Source organism: Vanessa tameamea, chromosome Z (assembly GCF_037043105.1).
Source record: "Vanessa tameamea isolate UH-Manoa-2023 chromosome Z, ilVanTame1 primary haplotype, whole genome shotgun sequence".
Taxonomy (NCBI): Eukaryota; Metazoa; Arthropoda; class Insecta; order Lepidoptera; family Nymphalidae; genus Vanessa; species Vanessa tameamea.
In genome coordinates this window covers 8,952,810-8,976,635 of record NC_087341.1, presented here as the reverse complement: position 1 = coordinate 8,976,635, position 23,826 = coordinate 8,952,810, and the positions used below count along the sequence as shown (strand labels likewise).

The window sequence follows — 23,826 nt, the reverse complement described above, 5'->3', positions numbered from 1 at the left end:
ATCTCGAGCAAACTCAGTTTGGATGAACAAACGAAAAATTATATGTTCTAGAAACCTCGTCATATCTGTATATGACGAAGTTTCTAGAACTACTACTTTAAACACTCAATTGTCGGTGAAAAAAAAAATATAATGAATAATTACTGCCACAATTTCCTACATCATATATTTTATACTTTGTGTATTTGTATGTTATTTTTCTTTTGAAGTGTTTCAGTACAGAAACTGTACTTCCTAAGATTTGCTGTTAATTTGGTTGAATATTATATGCAATGCTGACGCTAAATATACTACAGAATGTCTTTATATACAAGGGTCACAGCTTTTTTTGTCATTAGACAATACAAACCGCTATCTTCGAAAATATTCATTTAAATTATATTCTGTAAAGAGCCATATTAATCTATATTATATGCACAATGTACTTAAGGTACTTAATTGGATAAGGATTAATGATGTATTGCTTAAATGCTTGCTTAGTAAATAAGTCATTATTTCTTGTAAAAAGTAAAGGATATAAAATTGTTATTGTGGGCTATCTATCCCTAATCCTTAATCTAATCCCTACTATCGCAGACTTTTTGTAGACCTTTTAAAGGTGTACAATACTGTTGTTCATTAATTTGATCTATCTCGTAGAGTTCAGCCAGCGTTTGCAATGCAAACGTAAAAAAAAATGTGTTCATTTACGACATCACATTAGAAACCTCTAAAATTATCAATGTTTAACTACTGTATTATGCATGTATTATACATATTATAAACATTTCTCTAGAATAACTCTATCAATTAAAAAAAACCGCATACAAATCGTTGGGTAGTTTTAAAGATCAAAGCATACATAGGGATATACAGACAGCGGGAAGCGACTTTTTTATACTATGTAATGATTATACTATATAAAAAGTTTTGGGCATTGAACATATTTTTTTCGTCAAAGTTTTAAACACTTTGCTTTTGTCCGATCTCGAAATACGTTTGCCAAGGACAATAGTGCAATTTCAAATCAATAGTTTATCAAAGACTAAAACAAACAATAATTTAAATATAATATTATTTAGTAATATTTAAATATAATATAATATTAGAATATAAATTGAAAAGGTAATATCATCGACTCATGTATTAAATCTTGTGAACCGATCGGTCGAGCGCCTTTTAAAATTTATGAGAAGCTCAGGAGTTAGGTAATTTCATAGTCATAGGTCTATGTATTATGCATTGCGTATTTCAGGAGTGTTTAAAAAATAAAGTAATTATTAAATAAAAAGGAATTTGAATTTTGTGTCTTACGTAAGCCTAGTTTTTTGTCTTTGTCGAATGCTAGCACTTTATACAGCATTTTAATAAAAGCGACCGCTTTTTTTTTTAAATATCTTCATTATATAGTTTCTGTTAAATATTTTAACAATTCACTTAAGTTAGTAAAATAAATTGCTCCACGAACTTCTTTAAAGTTCGAAGCAGACGATGTACAGTGTAGAAATATGGAGTTATGTTTAAAATGATCACTATCATGTGAAGTAAGTGAAGTATTTATTCAAGATAAAATAAAAAATCCAGTGCAAGTTGACATCATTTAAATTGAAATTTCCTCATTTAAACTTTCCATTGTCGACATTAAGTGTACACATATTACGAAGAGATAAATCAGATAACAGTGTTAAGTATAAATTATGGCTATAAAGTGAAAAACGGAAATAAAAAAAAAAAAAAAAAATAGACAACATCACATACATTACTCTAATCCCAATGTAAGTAGCTAATGCACATGTGTTATGGAAAATCAGACGAAACGACGGTACCAAAAACACCCAAACCCAAGACAACATAGAAAACTAATAAACTTTTTCTACATCGACTCGGCCGGTAATCGAACCCGGTGTACACACTACCGGACCACGGAAGTCTTCAAGGAATGATGGTCGAAGATGATGATATTCTGAATAAAAATTAAAGACAATGACAACGATTTTGCGGGAATAGCTGAGACTGATTAGCAATAGACGAACGAAACGAAACGAACGAATGAAAAAGAACGAAAAAATATACTTACACACACTATATATGACAACTTATTTTCAGGGCATATATGTTACCTACTTCTGACATTAATAACAACGCTTTCGAACTTACCTATGTCATACTCCAAATAACATTACTTTTGAGAAAAAAGTGTGTCACAGTTTGATATTTATCTGTCGTGTTCAATTTCGGCCCATATGATATTGCTAAAAATTTTAGTTTATTTTTAAAATAAAACAACATCATAAATTTAATGTCACGATATTAATTTCGTTATACTAGCTTAGTAACGATAATATTTATTCAGCTTTATTTTTGATTTTTGAACGAATCCTAAATTAAATATACGATACTAATACCTGATCGGTCAATCATGAGCTATGGTGACCACGTTCAATTTAAAACATGAGGTTCAAAAATATGTACAAAGATATTATTATTTTTAAAATGTCTCATGTGCATATATATTGTTATGTCATTCATCGGCAAGCGCTCGGTAAAGCTTAATTGGCAGAGCACTGAGAGTGCGATATTCGAGGGTTCAAGTATTGTGTCACAACTTTTGACATGATTTTCAAGTGAATAAGCCATCTGTTCCGGCTTCGACCGGATAAAATAATTAATCACATATTTTCTTTTACAAAGAGTTTTCGACAGAAAATTGTTCAACGCAATATCATATAATTACAATTATTTTTTAAACCTTACTTTCAATTAATCTCATAGTGCTAAAAAAGTTATAATGAGAAGAAATAAAAGCCGAAGGCCGAACACAGAGGCAAGGTTTGGAATTTAGTTGTAGAACTCGGAAAGCTCCAAACATTTACTAGTGGTAGTGCCTTGCTGTATATCTTCGGACTGTATATCTGCAGCTAAATGGGCCGACACGCCCGGGGAAGTACCACTCTCTCACAAAAAGCCGAAAGTGGTAGCTAAGCTGCCACTTTTCGTACGGTATGTGAGAAACCCGGAGGCCGAAGCTGCCTCACTACTCTCTCTTAAACATAATGTTTCAATTTAATCTTATTTTTTTTTGTAATTTCATTACCATGTTACAGAATTAAATAACAAACAGTACTAGTTGACAAAACCGCACCATTGTCTTATCCTAAGAGTACTGTTCCGTGTTCAGGGTCGCTGTATTCAGTGCTAAGTTTACAATTCTCACAAACTGCGGTGCTACGTGAGATGCCTGTTGAATCTTTACTTATAATAACAATTAATTTGCCTCATTCCGCTTTTATTTGCTGCTATGACTCGACGCAGGAAATATTCTTGGCGACACAACGTACAGTCATAATTAATATTACTTTCACGTCATTACTATACTTAAATAATATAATCTCTGGAGATTGAAAAAAGTACCTTATTACATATAAATAAAAGCATTGGCTGCCTCGTTGGTCTAGTTACTTAATATATAATAGTCACATATTCTATGGTTCAGGGTTTAAACCTCATGTCGGGGCGATAAAGAATCGTTGGGTTTTTCTATCGAATAATTCTCAGTAACAACCCGAAGTCTGGAATTTAGTATTACATTTATTGGTTAATCAAACCCTTACGCTCAGCATCGATGTGCTTTGTAAACACATGGTTTCGTTTGACTACTGAATGTACCGATTTAAGCTAGTGTAATTATGGGCACAAATAACTGTCCAAATACTAAATCTTTTACGTTTTTCAGGTTTTTTAGATATCTGTAAAAGGAGTTTTTAAGTTTTTCACTTAACATAAGGTATGTCATTTGCTTCCCTGACACAAAGAAAGTGAACTATACACCCCTCCCCCCCCCACACACAAAAGGCTTTTCACGGAGAATCATCAATCAATTTATTTGTTTTTCGTATACGCACAACTCGATATTTCCACATAATCTGAAAGTGCTTTGACGTGTGACGAGAGCAAACTTTGACATCAAAACAACAAGGAGTACGTTCACCATGAAATTCGATTCTTATAAAAGAAAAAATAAGAAAATAAATCGCAGACAGCGCAGCTTTTGTTTTTATACCTTTATTATAATATTACTTTCCTTTTACATGCAAGGGTAGAGAATAAAGTTATCTCGTGTAGCAATTACGGTTTCAATTTAACGTAGTTATGTTTAAGATAATCTCAGAGTGCAAAATGTACTCAATATTATAATTACCTTTTACAAATAGTATAAAACAAAGTCACTGTCTGCTTCGCCTAAAGCTCTTAACGAATTTGACTAATTAAAAAAGTGATGTTTGTATGAATCATTTTTAAATATTTTGTATGAAATGGAAGAATGGACGGTATCCTAAAAACAGTTGTAGACTTACCCTTATATATCTTACTAACTAAATCTTCGTAAATACATTAAGTAAATGTACTAAATAATTGTAGGTTTCAAAAGGTCTTAAGAACCTGCAATAGCATGTCTATACCTTTTAAAGTATAATCATAATAACTATTTTTATCTACTACAGATTAGTAAAAAGACAAGTGCGAAACGATTATCCCCAATCCATTATTAATCCTTAATCGAATAAATGTGTTGTCACCTTAGCCATTTATTATAGACTAAATTATATCTTACTCTGTATCATTCGAAATAACTCTTTTGAAGATAATAAAGATTTCAAATTAAGTGCACCCAAAAATCTCTTTCGCTGTGAAGCTGGTAGACAGAATTTTATTTCTACAACCTGGTTCACATCGAAGAATAAATATACGTATATACTTTACTAGAACGTTATACGAGGAATGATTATATTATTTCTTACCGACATCTTGGGGCCGTGGTGACAACATCAGGCGGCCTATTTGCCAGGCCGCTTATGACAAATAAAAATAGTACTGTCTGAACTTGGGCGAGTCGCTAGTGAAGTTATATTTTAAATAGACTGCGTTTTTTTTACATATAACTTACTAAGCTATAAGTAAAAAAAAATCCTATAATCCATATTATTAATTGAAAATAAAGAGCATAATTCAAAAGAGACGTACATATTGTGCATGTTTCCGGGATAAAATAATACACTATACTTTACACAACATTGAATTGCATTATGGATCGTAGTGTCTATCAATATGTCATAAATTAATACTTATAAATAAAAGTCTACAATATCGGCTATAAAATTTATATTTTAATATAAATAGCTTGTTGTGTGCCAGAAAGATTATTGCAGCTACTTATCGTTGATAAATAATATTCATGCCCTTTTCAGATATCATCGTAGGTTGGTCGTAGTTTGACCGTAAAACGGATTGTACAATACACAAAAGGGAAAAAGTCCGCTATTGTTGAAACTGTCAAGGTGCAGACCAAAAGGCATAAAGCGAAGCTTTTATGACGTTCCTCTTCGTGGACGAATGTCCTCTATATTTATTAAAGATACACTGTGACCATCAACGTGTATGAATAATACCTTAGGTATACATCCTCTCATGTATCACGTGTTAAAACTCGTTATGAGTCTCTGCTGGTTAATAACTCTTCTTCTATAAAAAACTAACTAAACTAAGTTTAGAGTTTATTCCACCGTGCGCATGTTTCTAAACTAAGGGTAGTCAGGGTAGTTGTATGTAAAATTTGGTAGAATTACGAGTATCACAAAATGTTTTCGCTCGAATCAAAATGAATAATACACACATATAAATCAAGTACACACTCATTTTTGCTTGACGAGATGTAAACCTGTGATCTTCACTAACGGTCCTTTTTATCAATTTACTAGACAATTGAAATATAAAAAAATTACAAAGTCACGGGTCACGGGTCAGCCTTATCGATATAGTTAAATTTGCATCAAATTTGCAGGATTTGTTTTCGTCAGAATTATTTGTTAAAATTCTAACACAACAAAAAAAAAAAAAAATTCAGAGTTTTCGTAACACTGACAAACTTAAAATGACCCCGTTTCTAAGATAGGGGAGATAAGAAAGGACTTTTTATTTCCTTGAACTAATAAAAAATTTAATTAACTAGCTTGCCAATTTAAAAGAGGTGATAAATTTACATTTAACTTTATTAAATCCTAGAATTGTAGTAAGTTTCGAAATAATAGATTTATATAAAAAAAAAAAAATGTTTTTAAAATTTAACGCAGTAATCACTTCTGCGAATATATAAAATGAATTTGTACGGAATTATTTGAAACAAAGTATTATATCCCGCATGCTCATTGTAAAAGAATCCTGTGGGCCGACCCAGGTGTGAATGTGTAAATAGCAGTTATAACGAGCTAACGTGGGGATAAACATGGCGCATGAATGTTTGTTATTTATTATAATAAAAGCCACAGTAAACAGTAATTACAGTGAAATTTATTAGAGCATATTATATATATATATACATTATGCTTAACACTGTAAAGTAATATTCACACACATTGGTAAGTGACTATATAAATGGTATTCAATTAAAATTACTGTCTGCCTCTATCTGTATATCCACTAATTTCTGTTACCCCTAAACGAATTTTGATGCGGTTTTCGTTAAAATAAAGAGCGATAAGCAAGAAAAATTTGTAAATATTTTTTACTAAATGGTCTAATATGATTATGTGTTATTCAAAAACTTTTTTCGTACGTTTCTAAAGCTTACGTCTGGTATACATACATATACATAATAACAATGTATAAAACATTTTAGATTTTAGAAAGACTTTAAGAAAATTAGGTTAATAATAATAGCATTTGTCTATCTTTGGAGGCACACGTATATTTAACTATTACAGATTAGTAGAAAACATAAAAAATAAATATGTTAGTTACCTTATATATTGAGTATAGATTAAAATTGTATTTTACACAAAATTTTACGAATGAATAATTCCCGTGGACTGACGGGTTAGAGTAGCACTCCCCATCTCTTCCCCTGGGTGTCATAAGAGGGGAATAAGGGACTGGGACGATCGAGGGCAGCATCGTCCCCTCTGTAACACTTCCTACCTCTCCCCATACTGCCCTCGTAAACACGCCTGCTCGGTGTGGCGAATATTGGGCATTATCTTCCACGGTCTACGGTTCTAGGGTTATCAGAAATCCGCAGACTGGGGTAGAATAAGATAATTCGAGAGTCAGGAGACTAACTCTATTTCTGCTAAGGTGATCAAATCTCTCAGGGCGGTATCAGTTTTGTAGTTAACAATGGCATTGTAGAAATCAGTAATGTATCGAACTGGGTAAGGTGTCCAGAAACTATCTGGCCGGTACTCCCTGAAAGTTGTACAAGTTTACTAACTTTGTAATTTTTAAGACAAAGAAAAGGCTAATAACTTTTAATTGGGATTTTAACCCAGGACCACAAGATCTAAAATATTAGACCAACGGCTACAGAGGCACTTATTTTATTTGTTAAATAAATGCATAGATTGTACTGGCGTGAATATATAAACAAAGCAGCGTTGTTCATATATATTTTTTAATCTAAAATTATTACAAAAACAATAAAAATATATTATATGAAATTCAAATATAATACGAATTGAAAACAGTCCTTATATTGTATTTGCTACCCCTGTCGCAATCTTAAACTTGAATCATTAAGAAAATGTTTCCTTATTCTCATTATTCTTGAATTATAAAATCAGAAACATCACTTAAACTTTGTACATTAATAACTTTGACGTAGAAATTATACTCCATATTTCCAAACATTATTGCGAGGTCAACGTTCTTAGAATGTAGTGATGGGTTTTATTTTAATAATAATGATATACATGAACAAAATAGAATATTTTCAAATTGACAATACCAGTGGTTCTAACTATTGTTTGAAGTATAAATATTTTCCTACAGTAAATAACTGATGATTTTCATTTAGTTCATACCTTTTTTTATGCCTTTTTAAATGTATTGGAGACTTCTTTTATCGCGAACGTTGGAGATCCTTTTTTCATATTTTGACGTTTATTTTTACAGATATATCATAAAGAACTTCTAAATAAAAATGATTAATGATATTTGTTTACAATTACTAAGTTATTTTTGATTTATTTTTTCCTAAATCTAATTTGAATTTTCATATATGTAGGTGTGCATTAAGCAGATGAGGAAATGATATGCCAATTATTATAACAATGTCGTGAAAACGATACCGATTTTTTTTGGTGTGGATTGATTTCAAAATCCTTACACGAGGAATCCCTTACTTGACGAAGTACTTAATAATTAAGCATCAAAAAAGAAAAAAGAATATTATGCTGTTAGCCTCTCTTTAATTTATAAATACGTGGACGTACAATTATATGTGAAAATTCCAAGCGGCACGTACCTTACTTAGAATATCACAATATTACTAAACGACAGAATTGGATCAGTTTTATGTGATACTTTATTAAGTCACTCAATTTATAACTATAATTTTATTACTTGTATTGTATTCGTAATTTTGTCACCAATATTTTGTTTTCAAAGAGTAGAAATTACTTGGTCTAATTACTGGTAGTGAACAGACTCCCTAGAGGTTGCCTCTCTTATATTCGTCGATGGCGACGATGAAAAAGGTTGAGTATAAAAAGTTTTTTCTTAAAAAATTATTTACTAGCAAAATTCAAATTTGGAATACCTTGAACCGTGTCTCGGCTTGGCCCTAGTACCATTAGCTAACAATTAATTACAATTTAATCTCAAGAAATATTATACGCGCATATTGTAAATGCAAAAGTAACTGTCGCGCTTAAACCACTAAACCGATTTAGATGAAATTTAGTACGGAGATATTTAGACTGCCCGGGAAGGACATAGCCTATTTTTTTTTTAATTCATCCCTCGAATGGGTAAAGGTAAGGTAAGTTATATAAATTTCGTGCGGGTAAAGCCGCAGGCTCAACGTAATAATCAGTCTGTATCAGTCCACTGCTGGACATAATCCTCCCCCAAGGCGCGCCACTGAGCCCGATCTTCGGCCCTTCTCATCCACTTCCTACCAGCCATTTTCCGTATATCATCACTCCACCGAACCACAGGGCGTCCTATACTAAACCTACCGATTCGTGGTCTCCACTGTAGAACCTTCTTGCCCCAACGGCTATCGGTTCTTAGACAGATGTGACCGGCCTACTGCCACTTCAGCTGGCTAATACTCTGCCCCCCCCCCCCTATGATAAGTCCAATATACCCGCAGGTTCAGCTAGTCGTTATATACACATAAATACATATACAGAACAATCACTACAGAACTGTGTTATTAGTTCGCCCGTATCCTCTAGTTTACTCACGAATGTATCTTATACATATGTACACTTTACCGTGCGACACACGAATTGTTTATGTATACGTTCTTTCAAACATCTTTGTTCATTATGAACGAAACTGCCAGAAGTAATTACAAAGTTTAAGCAGCATTTTTATTTAACGAGAATGTTTCCGAGTTTTTGTCATGTATGAACAATAGGAATACCTATATGTAAGGTATCGCACCTGTCACAGGACATTGGTAATAATGGCCAATGCATCACCAACATTGGAAAGTAAGATGTGATGTCCCTTGTATGTATCTATATTACTATACAAACAATACTGGCTTATTCAAAACAATACTAAGTATCTATTGGTAATGTTAAGAACTAGCGATTTGAAGAGGAGATACTTATTATAGTGTGCACATGTAAGTGCATTTACTTTTATCTTATAATTATAATCGGATCTCTTGGAACGGTAATCCAATATGAATGGAGAGGGATCGGGTACTTGACCAAAGGTTCGACGTGTTTTTCGAGACACAGCATCGTAACAATGCCAATTTTCGTCTAAAACAATAGGCTCCTTTTGAAGAGAAGGTTTAGAGCACGCTGGTGGTTGTTGGTGGATACACATGTTGCAGAATTTCATTTAAAATAGACACATGCAGGTTTCCTCACGATGTTTTCCTTCACCACCGAGACCGTGATTAATTATAAAATACAAATTAAGCACATGGAAATTCAGTGGTGCTTGCTTAGGTTTGAACTCCTAATTTTCGGTTGTTATGCACGCCAACCACTGGTCCATCTGTTCTTATATTATACTATTATGAAATCATAAGTATATAATACTGTTTATCGATTTCAACTCGATATGTAAGGAGATTTATATGTTTATTATTTATTATTATGTGTTTACGCCGGCATAAAAGGCAACAATCAATACAGTCTTATGAACATAAGACTAATTGGATTCCTTTTAAATGAATACATTTATGTGTAAATTTCTGGTCAGCATATAATTGATATTGAATTATATTATGGTAAATTTGATGTCTTCGCTTACTTTAAACCGACATTGATCATTCTTTTTTGATTTATAAACTGAATCAAAAGTTTTAGCTGTATTGAAAAATGATTTTATCGAATACAATTATATTATTCTTTTATTTCACCAAAAACGTGAAAAATTATAATATATTTCTATACGGCGCTATTTAATTTGAGCAGTGTGTTTAAAGTACCGAACCTTTTATCAATATAAAAATAATTATAGTGTTTTACCTAATTGAGGTATCAATTTTTTTGTTAAATTAATTTGACTGTATATATTTTTAATTGACCGATGCGTGATTTAGATTTGCTAGTAGGGATTTGCTTTTGCAATAGTCATGTGTTCTTAGAGTTAAAGAGATTAAAAGATCTGTTGGCTAAGTTAAAGAAACATATCATTTCTATTAAATATATTTGTATGTAGATACGGTGTCTTATTTATTAAGATAATCTTTTAATAAAAATAAATTAATGGAACTAAAGAAAAGCGTTTTAAATAATGTAATTCCCGTGATATCCCACCAATATCCCAAATTCTTACCGGTTCTTCTCGGTAAAATCTACATTCCGAACCGGTGGTAGCTCTACTTTAAATAGTTTGTTAAATGATGATTCAAAAGTGCTTATAAAAGCCTACTTGAATAAAGTATATTTTGATTTTGATTTTGAATAAATCAGTACAGTCTTAACTTTGAACATTATAACCAAATCTATGGTGAAATTAACGTTACTACAGGAACATTAAGTTGAAACTTTGCTGATTCATAAATCGAAATAGTTTATTAAAACAACATAAATAAATAAGGCATGACGGAGCATTCGTAGCGCCATCTGCTGAATTACGTCGGAACTAGATTTGACAACTACTCGTAACTGTCAAAAATCTAGCTGAGCGTCGAGTGGACGGTTAGCGCGGCCATGTTGACGGCATTCAGCTGGGAAGAATAACCGTCATGGTGAGCGCACTACAAATACGACAAATCGCTTTTGTTCCGTATATTCTACGATAGTTTTTGTTAATTTCGATTGATTTGTGATATAAAAGTGATTATTGAGACAATTTAATTGATTTTTGGACTAAACTTTGATATCAATTTTATTTGAAGAAGTAATCCGTTATCCGATTGTACCCATAAGTCGTAAATCATGGCGAATCCTGACAAAGATGATCATTCGTCATGGCATATTATTTAACAAAAGATTATATAGATGATGTAGAAGCGTGGAGGGAAAACATGTTGATTTGACAATGAACGTAACTTTGTATTTAAAATATCGGAAAAGAGTAATTATCAGTAATTACTCTTTTCCAACATTTCTTGCCGATTCTTCTTGATATAATCTACATATACTCTACTTGAATAAAATATATTTTGATTTTGACATCAAAAATTAAATAAGATTCAAGGTCAACATTTAATTAGCCTTAGCTGATCTAAAGCTAAAACAAAAGGCACAAGGTGTAAGAATAGAGCCCAATCTATCGGTCTCATTACAGCTCAAGGGCACAACCGCCAGACGGTTTATTGATTTAACATTACTTTCTGCATTGTTGTCCTTAGTAGTCTCACTTATTATGATAATGTCTATCAGCATATTTTTATATGTAAGTGCTATGCTTCGTTTAAATTTAAATTAAATATAATTATATTTACTTTAAATTGCTCACGGAAACTAACACACTCAATCATTTTTAAACAATCACAAAAATCAGATCATTATTTGAACGTGTTAAATCATATGCAAAGGAAAACATTAGGCGATTTCATTCAAACTTTAGCATGAAGAGTCACGTAGAAAATCGTAACTACCCTTTTATGATATGTTACATTAGCATTTTTTTATATCTGTAACACTTTTTTTTTCATGCAGTGGAAACCTATAACCCGGATTCCTGGGTTAGTGAATCGGGTCATGTGGCATTTCTACTCACTAAAATCCCTCATATTCCTCGCTAGTGAGTACAGCAGCACGAGGGCATTCCATCTGCCGTCTTCCCTTGGAAGGGACGAGACGAAGCCTTTGTCGACTTATCGACGTCGTAGATCTTCGTCGAATTATCTCATATATCCTCATTACGACGGTACTTGTGGCATTACCATATAACTGAAGACTTTATATAAAAATCTCAAGTTCAACAAATTCGAGATATCCACGAGGTATCTCGTTCTAATGCAACAGCCAAGACCACACTACGTTGTCTCAACCCACACAATGAATAATCCCAGTTCATTACTCAGTACTGCATCTGCACAACAACGCAGGGTTCAGTAATTCTTCAACAGATCGTTTAGTGTGTACAGAGTTTTATCGCTATTTATATATTTGGCCCATATAACTTTATATCGTCGAAATAAATAAATAAATAACTATAAAATAATTATAAATTACAATCAGTGAAAGATTTCTATTATAATACAGAAGTAAAGCTAAACTATAATATTACACATTGCACATACAGTGTAAGTAAGTAATACTGTTAGGCTTAATAAAATATAATTAATACATTTAATATTAAAAAATAATGGTTGGGTTAGAAAAAAAAAAAACATAAATTATATTTAAAAGTATTTTTAGGCCTGTACAATTTAAGCGTGACAAGTCAAGACAATAAATATAAAGAAAACAGAAGGTAAATATATTATATTATATTTTATGAATTGAATATCCAACATCTTAGCGTTTAATGCGCCTGTGTTTAGAAAGTTCAGAAAATATTTTTCAACATTACCATTCTTGTGTGTTTAGAAAGTTCAGAATTCAGAGATTCAGAATTTTCAACATTACCATTCTTGAAAATAAATATTAGAACGGAACTAAGCGAACTGCTCTGAGAAGTCTGAGCAAAGAGTATCGCTGTTTGTTTAAAACCCCTGTACCTATTAAACTACCTGTTATTTATAAATCTCTTAATGTTGTTTATTTTTTTTTTGTTTTGCTTGAGTAATTGGTTCTTGTAAAAGATGCTTAAAGATAAGTCAGTTACTGGTTCTAGGGCTTTGTATCTCAGTTGAGTAGGTTCTATGAAGTCGGCAGTAACTCTATCACTACATAATAATGCGTTTTATATTTGTTTAAGCCGTAAGTGAACTAGTGTATATTTAGGCGTAGGGGTCGAATTATTTTAATTAACAAAACGGCGTATGACGTCATCAAATTTTATCATCCGAAAGTCAATCCTTGTATGTCTTCTAATTATAAATTTAAGAAAATGTCATAAGCTATCTACTATAGTTGATTCTACTGTACAACTCATTGTGCGGTAGGTATTAAAATTTCCTCAAAAAGAAAAATAATAGATCTGCCCCCTACCTAGAAAGAAACAATATGGGTTTAGTTTTGAAAAATATAATATAAATATTACACTCTACGTAACTCTATGTAACTCTAAGTAACTACTATTTTCATAAACTTTTGTAACACTAGCACAGACTTTACAAAAGATAACGGATAATAATATATTTTTTGCTAAAGTAATGTAACAAGTAATAAAGAACACACACTGTCGCGTATATTAATATTGTCGATATTAAAGCCTATGAAATTTGGACTCGACTTAGATAAGATCCGAGATGGCTCAGTGGTTAGAACGTGTACATTTTAATCGATGATTGCGAGTTCAAACCCAGGCAAGCACCGCTGAATTTTCATCTGCTTTCATGTATTTTTCTTGTGTTTATAATTCATCCCGTGTTGGGTGTTGTAGGAAAACATCGTTAAAAAACCTGCATGTGTCTAAATTCAACGAAATTCTGCCATATGTGAATCCGTCAACCCACATTGGAGCAACGTGGTGGAATATGTTCCTAACCTTCTCCTCAAAGAGAGAGGAGGCCTTAGCCCAGCAGTGGGAAATTTACACGCTGTTACTATTATTAGATTAGATTTAGGTTAAAATTTCTGATATAACTACAATTTAGATTAAGACTAATGGAACGGATATAGAGTAAACGTATGCAGAGCTAGATATTCCTGCATTTATCTACTTCAATGAGGATGCCTTCTCGGACATAGAACTTGGATCTTAATCTGATGACGTCATACGCCTTTTTTTAAAGTAAAATATGATGTCCCTTATGCCTAAGCACAAACAAAGTCCCTTACGGTTTAAACAAATATAGGTAAAGATAATAATATACATATAGAAGAAAAACACAATGGGATCCACGTGACGATCTAATTTCTGCAACATTTGTATCCTACTAATTTACTGAACGAAGTATCATGTAATAAGTCCTTAAGTTAACTTCTTATTAAGAGGTCTTTGTTCAGGAGTGACACAGTTATGTGCGTGTTGATATTATTTCCTACGATAGAAAAAACATATCCAGATTATAAGAAAGGGAATAAAATTATATAATCTCCGATTTCCTTACATAATAAATGTTATTTTAACAGGAGTAGGCCAAGGCTGTCGCATTCTGGCTGAATGAGCGAACCGTTCAAGTCCAAAATCAACATACCCGAGGGAAATGGGGAAAAATTCTGAATATGTCGGCGGTGCATGTTATTTACTAAAACCTTCGGATACAAATTCACAATAGCATTGGTACTTCATTTGATAAAATCATATATTGTGAAAACTTATTGATATTTTTTTATATAGAATATGTAGACGGAAGGGCAAACGGACCGCCTGATAGTAAATTGTAAGTATAGCCTATAGTTACTTATACATATAATAAAATTGGAGTGTATGTTTGTAATATTAAAATAACCACTTTTTACTAAATACAAATGATTATGTATGTATGTATACACGGTACATATACGAAAATAACATTTTTTACAATTTCTGTCTGTTTGTTCCGGCTACGCTCCGGAACGGCTGGACCGATTTTGATGGGACTTTCACTGGCAGATAGCTTATGTAATAAGGAGCAACTTTTATTTTAGAAGTATATATAAAACAATAATAAAATCACGGTCCCATGTTCAAATACTGTCCAGTACAGCGCGCAGATTTTGCGCATGCCACAACTCCGCCGTCACGTCGGGTTCCTCCCACCAACGACTTAATATCACAAAAACTGCCTGAATTAACAAATTATAGTAAAATCTGCGAACTGAACAATAAACTTTTTGTTAAATTCAAACGCGCACGAAGTCGCGGGCACAGCTAGTTGGTAATCTGAGAAAAAATAACCATTACATCGTCAATGCTGTGTTTATTTTGGCTCACTCACTCACCGAAACACAGCAATATTAATTGCTGTTTGGCGGTAGAATATATGGCAAGTAGGTGGTACCTATCGAGTCGAGCTTGCACAAAGACCTACCACCAAGTACACTCGTTAGATATGCCCTTGTAAGATTGTGCTCATTCATAGGCATTGTAAATGAAGAGAGGGTACGACAATCCTTTGGGAAGTGTTATATAATTTAAAATACACCTCTGCCGTTACTTTAACGTTGACCCAGAATAATAGCAACTGTCATGCGAAGATTCAATTCAAATTATGTCTCAGCCGAAAAATATTTAATATACAAAATCAATTAATACTCTTGTTATGTTAATCATAATAATTATCTCGATCTATGTTTTAAATACAGACTAAATTTGGCTGTATAATATTTACGAAACAAATGAATCTGAAGAAACTTTATATAAATGCCGTGACGGCAAACGATATGTATTATTAAACAACAAAAATATTTTAAAAATTAAAGCTCATGTCAAAAAAAACATTGATAAATAAGTACTGTACTCTAAATAGGCGTGAAGTTAGTATCTATTGATTTTTAGGCAGGATATATAAAAATTTAATTGTTTTTTACTGACTAATATACTATGTCATTAAAATGGTGGATAAGTAACTATTGAGTTTCTTGCCGGTTCTTCTCGGTACTATCTACTTTCCGAACCGGTGGCGGTTGCTTTACATTTTTTAGGAATTTTGAAACCTGTAGGCTTGTTTATAACCTACAGGTTTGTTTTGATTTAATTTCATTGTAAACTACAAGTCACCTACATTTGGCGCCAAAATGATGAAACCAATTTTAAATGAAATTTTTAATGTCAATTAGTATACGTACATATATAATGAATTTTTTAATATCATATAGTACTTTGATGTCAATGTACAATAAAATAATACTTGTGCCCGCAACTTCGCTCGTATGGAACTCAGGTACCATAACATTATATAGCATCTAGATAGTGATTTTTCTTCTACCTTTACAAATGTTATTATTATGTACAAAGCCTTAAAGTTGCTGATTTATAGTGAAGAATTATAAAACTAATTTTAGTAGTTTCAGAGTTTATCCGATTACAGGCAAACAAATCTTTCCTCTTTATAGTATTAAGTACATATTCGTAAATCAATTAAGTTAAATAGTATCCGAGCTGCTAAGGGTCGGGTCGTATATTTTTAGAAACAGTTTCTAATGAGAACGTTTCTAATTAACGCTTAAACACTGAAATCTGTTTGACAAAAACTTATTTAATACGTTAGAACGTTATATGGATTCCTTTATAGTGTTCATAATTGGATTTAAGAAAGTAATTTATCTTCTTTTAAGTAAATTGTTCTACTGTTTATGATATGGTAATACTGATTTAGAACTTTTTTTTTTACAGTATAGGTAGCAAACTATGGAAAGTGATTACTATAGCCCATGGACATCTGCAACACCGGGAGGTTTCCAGGTGCGTTGCCGGCATTTAAGATACTGTGTACGCTCTTTTATTGAAGGTTTCCAAGTCGTAATGGTTCGGAAAAACCGCCGGTAAAAGCTGGATCCACAGGGTGGTTGTGCGAGCCAGAAAATGACTGAAATACTATTTGTAAAGTACCATTAATACCAGATTTGAAACTGTCCTTATTTCGCTCGAGTGCGTTTTTAATTTGTTCGTATCGTGCGAGCGACCCATTTCAATTAGAAGGACCATTTGTAATGACTACAATTATGATATTAACTGATTTCGTGGTTTGGCTTTGTGCAAACCAGTCTTGGTAGGTACGCAATACTTAATATTGTTGTGTTCGTTTAGAAGGGTAAGTGAGCCAGTATAAGTACAGGCACAAAATTGTCTCTCCCACGACGCAATAAAGTTCAAAAAATTAACTACTTAGTTTCATTTAGCACTATAAACAACTCAGCGAGCTAACCTTGCATGTAAATTAACAAAAAAAAAAAATTCTTCAAGGTTTTGGCACCGACTTCGAACACTTTTGTAGTATATTTAAAACTTTTTATACAAGACCTAATTGCATTCTTTTTTTTAAATTGTTGTGCATTTTCTTTTGTTTTTCAATTTTTTTATTTTTTTTTAATCGTTTTTTTATGTTTTTTTAATTTTTAATGTATATCGTGGAACGAGGAGACTGTTTTATCCATAATCCATAAAACCGGGATGTCTCATTAAGAAATTTAGGACAGTATATTGCTTAATTTTTTTTGCCACATGAATACTGTTTTATGTTAAAAGATAACACGATATTATACAACCAGTACACTCATCTTATTCAGACTCACGTATTTTATTCCCATGTTTATTAAAATTTCTTGTTACATCACCAAAATACAAGGTTTCATATAAAATCTTAAGGGCAAATCCGTGAGCAATTTGTAAAAATAAGGAATAAGACAATACTGTAATGCTTAAAATCGAATCATCATTTTTAATTCGATTTTCAGGTCAGGAGCCCGCACCTTTTTATGCATTGGATATCTTCAGAAAGGTACCCGAGTCCCTAGAACTCGGTTAATAAGATTCTTGCCACTAAAACTACGGAGAGGCGGGATGGTGTTGATATAACGCATATTTTAATAATCATCAGGGGCTATTGCCTCGGGGTTCATACCAAAATGGGCCCCCAAATCCTTAAATCCAGCCCTGATTGTTATACAGGCGAATACTCCTAATATGGAACCACACTAAGGGCGTACCAATATCTTAAAGGATTAGTATATTCTAGAACAATCTACGTCACCTAAACAAATGTTCGCTCCTCTCTTTAACATACTTAGATAATATTAAGAAACATTTTTTAAACCTTTTCTCCATTTTAAGATAAATATAATTTATCCAATGGTTTGTAGAGACTTAAAAAGGAATTCCTTAAGGCATTGAGTCCGCCTTTTGTTGCAAAATACAATTTTATTTATTGATCAGTAAAGTTTTTATAAATTTAAAAAGATATTTCATTCCATTCCTTTTTGGAAGTTTTTACGATCGATCTATGTTAGTGTATCATGATTCAAATCTTTCAAATGAATTTTATGCCTGTTCCATTAAGCCGATTGAGCTAAAATATTGCTAATACTCATGGTGCTGGTAACAATGACACAAAACAATAATAATTAATCGATCATATTAAATTTAATTTGTTGTAATAGAAGTGTCAATGAAGCTTGCTTTTAGTATTATTTTTCGACTTGAAAAATATATAATTAATAATTTAGACTCACGTTGATTACTATTAGTTTTATTTGTTAATAATATTTTCAGAATACTTCCTTAAAATAATAATAATAAAAATTTTAAACAAACATCATCGCGTCACGCATACCAAGAGAAAACAGTTATTACAGACATAGTACGAAATAGGGATAGACGATATTTATCGTTCATTTAATAATCATACTCGCAACCGAGATAATACTAGTGTAATTTAATAACTTTAAAAAAAAAAAAATCTGAAATGTGAACACCTCGTAAATATGTTTATACAGATATATTGAGAACATATATATTTTAAGTTAGTTAAAAAAACAAACTCCTTCGTTTTTATAAGCAAGAATTTTGGACGGAGGCAAAGTAATTTCATAAATTATCCGCCAGGGGCGGTGCACGGTTCTCTATATAAATTTTTCTTTAACACAGACGTGATAGTTTGTGTTTAAATTTCGCACTTGGGGCGCAAAGCTCATTTCACACGAAACCTTAACTTTTATACGGGATTTATTTTTCCTTATGACTTAGGTAATTATCTATAATAAGCAGTAATAAATAGAGATACATAATTATAGTATCATCAATTTTATACATATAACAAATGGCATTCTTATAGATTTCAATAGCGCACACTGAGGAAGATCACAAGAGTTTTTTCCAACCTTATCAAAAATATCGTCATAATCATATATTTTGAAAAAAAAAAAAAAACAATTGCCACAGATATATTAGGGCAAAATAAACGTTAGCGGTCACGGGACACCCGACAGATGTGTTACTTAAAACTTGATAGTTATTATAATAATTTATTATTAAAGAAATACTATTAAAAAATTAAAATAAAACATAGAGTTTCGTATATATTTTAATTTTAAAGAGCGGTGGTGAATAATGCTCGTGACATCAGGCCGTCACGGCATATTGTCGGCCCTGCTAACAAGGCGCGATAATAGAGGCTTCATATCAACGTACGACGAGTTTTACTTTATTGCTTAACTTGAAAACACATTTTTCATAATTAGCTTCAAAGTTTTTAGATTAGTTATTTTAACATATATACATATTTTATATAACATTTTCAGTAAAATGAGATTGTGCGGGTATTTTGTGTAATAAGGTCCGGTTTTTATTAGGTTGTTAGTAAAGGCAAAAATACCTTCGTTACTAATTTTCATACGGTGTCTTTGAAAGGTAAACATTTTTAATAAAATTATTGATGTACGGTCCTTTGTGTTTTATCCGTTGCTCTAAAATAAACGTTATGTTTCGTATATCGTCTTTGACAAAAACGAAAAGATATATAATATCATATTTTATAACTACACTAAGGTAGATTTATATATCATTAAGTATTTTTATGGCGCTTTCCGCCATAGGAGCTGACAATTAAGGCTAATCTTTATTAAGGCTTCCCTCTAGTTAATTGAAGGTGTCGAGATTCAAAGCAGATATTCTTGTTTCGAAACGTAAACAAAGGCTATAATGGATATTTGTATTTCATAAGTTTTTGTTTTAATTGGACGCTAAATGATTTTGCTTCAGTGTATTATGTTTCTAATAACGTTGTCGTTCAACAAATAACATTAAATGAGAGAAGAATAAATATTTACTAATAAATGAAATCTTTTTTATAAAGAATAACTGAAAAATTACTATACCTACATACATCAAATTCATACTAAAGATTCAGAGCGTTTAAGTGAAGGTTTTACTATATTGTAATATTATATAAGTAGCTTAACACTGTAGTTTCGCCCGCTTTTAATTTAGACTATTGATATAAATAGCATGCATTTAACGTTCTTGTTTAGTTATATTTAAGTTTTATTATGTAAAATAACCGAGATGGCCCAGTGGTTAGAACGCGTGCATCTTAACCGATGATTTCGGGTTCAAACCCAGGCAGACACCACTGAATTTTCATGTGCTTAATTTGTGTTTATAATTCATCTCGTGCTCGGCGGTGAAGGAAAACATTGTCAGGAAACCTGCATGGTTCTAATTTCAACGAAATTCTGCCACATGTGTATTCCATCAACCCGTATTGGAGCAGCGTGGTGAGGACAGAGTGGGAGAGGAGGCCTTAGCCTAGCAGTGGGAAATTTACAGACTGCTTATGTAAAAACGTAAAAATTATGAAAAAAAAACGTCAATTTATGTTTTAGCTAAAAATTTGGTTCACTTGATTTTAATATCGTTGTAGTATTAAAACGTTACACGTTAATAAAACATTTTTTTATGAAATAAAAATGTTGAACGTCAATCTGAATTTTTGTATCACTGCGTATGGTAGGTTCAATCGCTTTTTATTCTTATTGGAATTAAAAGTATTAGACTGTAATATATTATTATAGGATAATGTTTACAGATAGCAATTATTTCGGATCATATTAATACAACTGGTAACCGTTACGCTTACGTTGGCTGTGGTATCTTAAGTAAATACAACTGTATCAAAATAATAAACATTTGAATAGCTTCAAGGATCGTTACTTCGCCTTGTCTCTACCACATGTACATTTAATTGGATTCGTCCGACGTTACTAAATAATATAATGCTCCTATTAGTTAATATACAGTATTCGATTTAACTTAGTTTGGTTTTTTATGTCAGTATAAATTGACAATACATTATTGTAAATAAGGTGTAATTCTGAGGATTATTGTTACACGATATACTTATATACCGCGAATACTTTGTGAATGAAATTAATGAATTCAACTAGTTTTCTCGTTTGCTGCCGTGACAAGAATATATCATGAATATTAGATATCGTATAATATCGCAAATAAACGATTAATATAATGAAAGATAAAACTGTTCCGGGAAAACATGGACACTTTCCGTGAGCTCAGTTCCAGCAAACGGCCATTTTCTGGGAAATCCTTGCGTTTACGCGTAATGTTTGAAATTTAAAATACTTAAGTAGATAGTTGTGTTAAAATATAACTATCACTCGCTTCCTCACGATTTTAAAATAATTATAAAGTCATTAAAACCCTTACTTCTCAGTTTATTACGTGATATTTTTTAAATGTTTTGTAACTTTAGGTTTTATTATTTTTCAATATCGGAAAACTGTTTAAATATAATTGAATTTTATATGAATATCAGCGAACCTACGACTACTGGCTCTTTAGCAAACGAGCAATTGTGACCACATATAAAAATACTTTATGATTGTGATTTGAAATAATATTTTCGTTGAAATTTAAAGTTCGTATAGCTTCTTAAGAATTGTAATAATATATTATAATTCTTTTTATAGTCGGAAAGTAATCACGATTTTTCAAATATTATTATATATTTTCGAAATGTGATTTCTATTATTTTATAAATATTTAATATATAGAATTTTCGAAAAAAAAATCACATGATCTCGACTCATCGGTGTCGTAAGAACTAGCGAAGAGAATTAAGTTAAGCTCCTCATAGCGAGTAGCGTCAACCCGTACAGAGTTCGAACTCATCAGCCAGAGCATTCCTAAGACGAGTTGGCGTCGGACTGGCGACCGGAAGTCTGCCAAATCTTTTTTTCATGGAACTGCTATTATGTTTATTTTATTCAAACGTAGAAATAAGAAGTTAACCATTGATATGAAAATTTTTGATGTGAAATTTACGATCATTTTATAGTAAACTTTGAAACAATATTGTTTATTTTTGTAATATTTTTTGATATAATATATTTATGAATGTATCCTTTGCTGACACGAGAATTCACGAAAATAATTAATATGAGAATTCACGATTTCCAATATTTATTTTGTGGATATTCAGAAAATACTATAAACAAAATAATTTAATATGAAAAAAAAATCTGTTTTAAATTAAATTTATTTACAAACAGTTATTTATTTATATTTTAATTATTTGCGATAAATTAAATTCATAGACGTCATTGCGTCGTATAACAATACTGTTTTGAAATATTTATTTATTTAATAGAAAAAAATATGAATTACATAGTAAAGTTTTAGTTATATTTTATTTTAGTTTAAATTAAACCAACAATGAACTCTATTTTTTATAGCACTTCAGACTTCAGACAACATACACGCAGTTTGTTTTCTTGATTCGCTTGTGTTTTGTAAGTATAACGTCAGTCATCCTTGTGTGAACAATAGCCTATTGTAACGGATGTACAATAGAAAATTCGAATATAAAACTACAATATTTCACCCCGATGATTAAATAAGCTACTCAGTACCTTACATATTCGTCGTCATGTTAAAATTAATCATTAAACGTCAATTTAAATTTTTGTTATTTCGAATTGTTGTTTATTTATGTTATACTTAGTTTCGTTTTATTATATTTTGTTATTTGAACACTAAAAAACAAAAATAAATAAAAATGATCACTGATATATTTTTAAGAAGACTAAAAAATAATTAATTAAAAAACAAAAAAAAATTATCAAAATCACGTTTCACGCAAAAATTAACGCGGTATTTAAATTTCGGTGTTTTATATCTAGTTTAATTAAAAATTTGTATATTTTTTTTTAAACGATTTTTTTTATATAAGTTCGTACTTACCAGGGTCGTGTTTGCGAGCGTCGGTTTGCGTGAGCGACATGAGTCTGGCGTGTTTCACACACCGGTTGCGCGCGGATACTGGCGGTACCAAACGAATCGTTTGAAACGATGGCTTTCGGCGGGATTCTCACGACGTGAACAGTGATGTCCCGCCAAAGGACCCTGAAATATAACCCAAATATCGATATAATTATCAATACGATAAAATACATTTCATCGTATACATTTTTATCGTACTATATAAGAAAAATGAAAACATTATACTATTTCAGGTCTAGTAATACAAATAGAATAAGAAAATATTACGATGTCGTCTTATAAATAATCTCCATTGAATTTTGATACTTTTAAATATATGTTATAATTTATGACAATATATTTATTAAAATATATGATATAAACTTTAAAAAAATCCTCCCTATTTAATTTTTAGTCCTTGAATTCGTTACCAATCTCAGTTGTAAGTTTATTTTCTTGATGGTTGTCAGGTTCAGTCTCATCCCTACCTTTTGGCGCATGCGTATAAGGCACTAAAACGATTGCCGGGTAGACTTAGCACGTTGATTGATTCACGAAGTTGTGCGCAGGTTAACTCACCCGGCACGTGCCTTAAGTAACGCACTTCCAACCTCAAAGGTCTTC

General features: G+C 31.6%; 1 protein-coding gene across 2 annotated transcripts in view; it reads right to left on the bottom strand.

The window, feature by feature from the left end:
* Window positions 1-23,274, bottom strand: part of LOC113404038 (dipeptidase 1-like) — a 78,380-nt gene extending 55,106 nt beyond the window's left edge. The window contains exon 1 of one of the 2 annotated variants that reach the window (XM_026644777.2): window positions 23,185-23,274. In XM_026644777.2, coding sequence (XP_026500562.2) covers window positions 23,185-23,224 — 40 coding nt within the window. In that variant the 5' untranslated portion in view covers window positions 23,225-23,274. The remainder of the gene's footprint in view (window positions 1-23,184) is intronic. The other variant, XM_064220385.1, reaches the window with a different exon arrangement.
* Window positions 23,275-23,826: the final 552 nt, after the last annotated feature.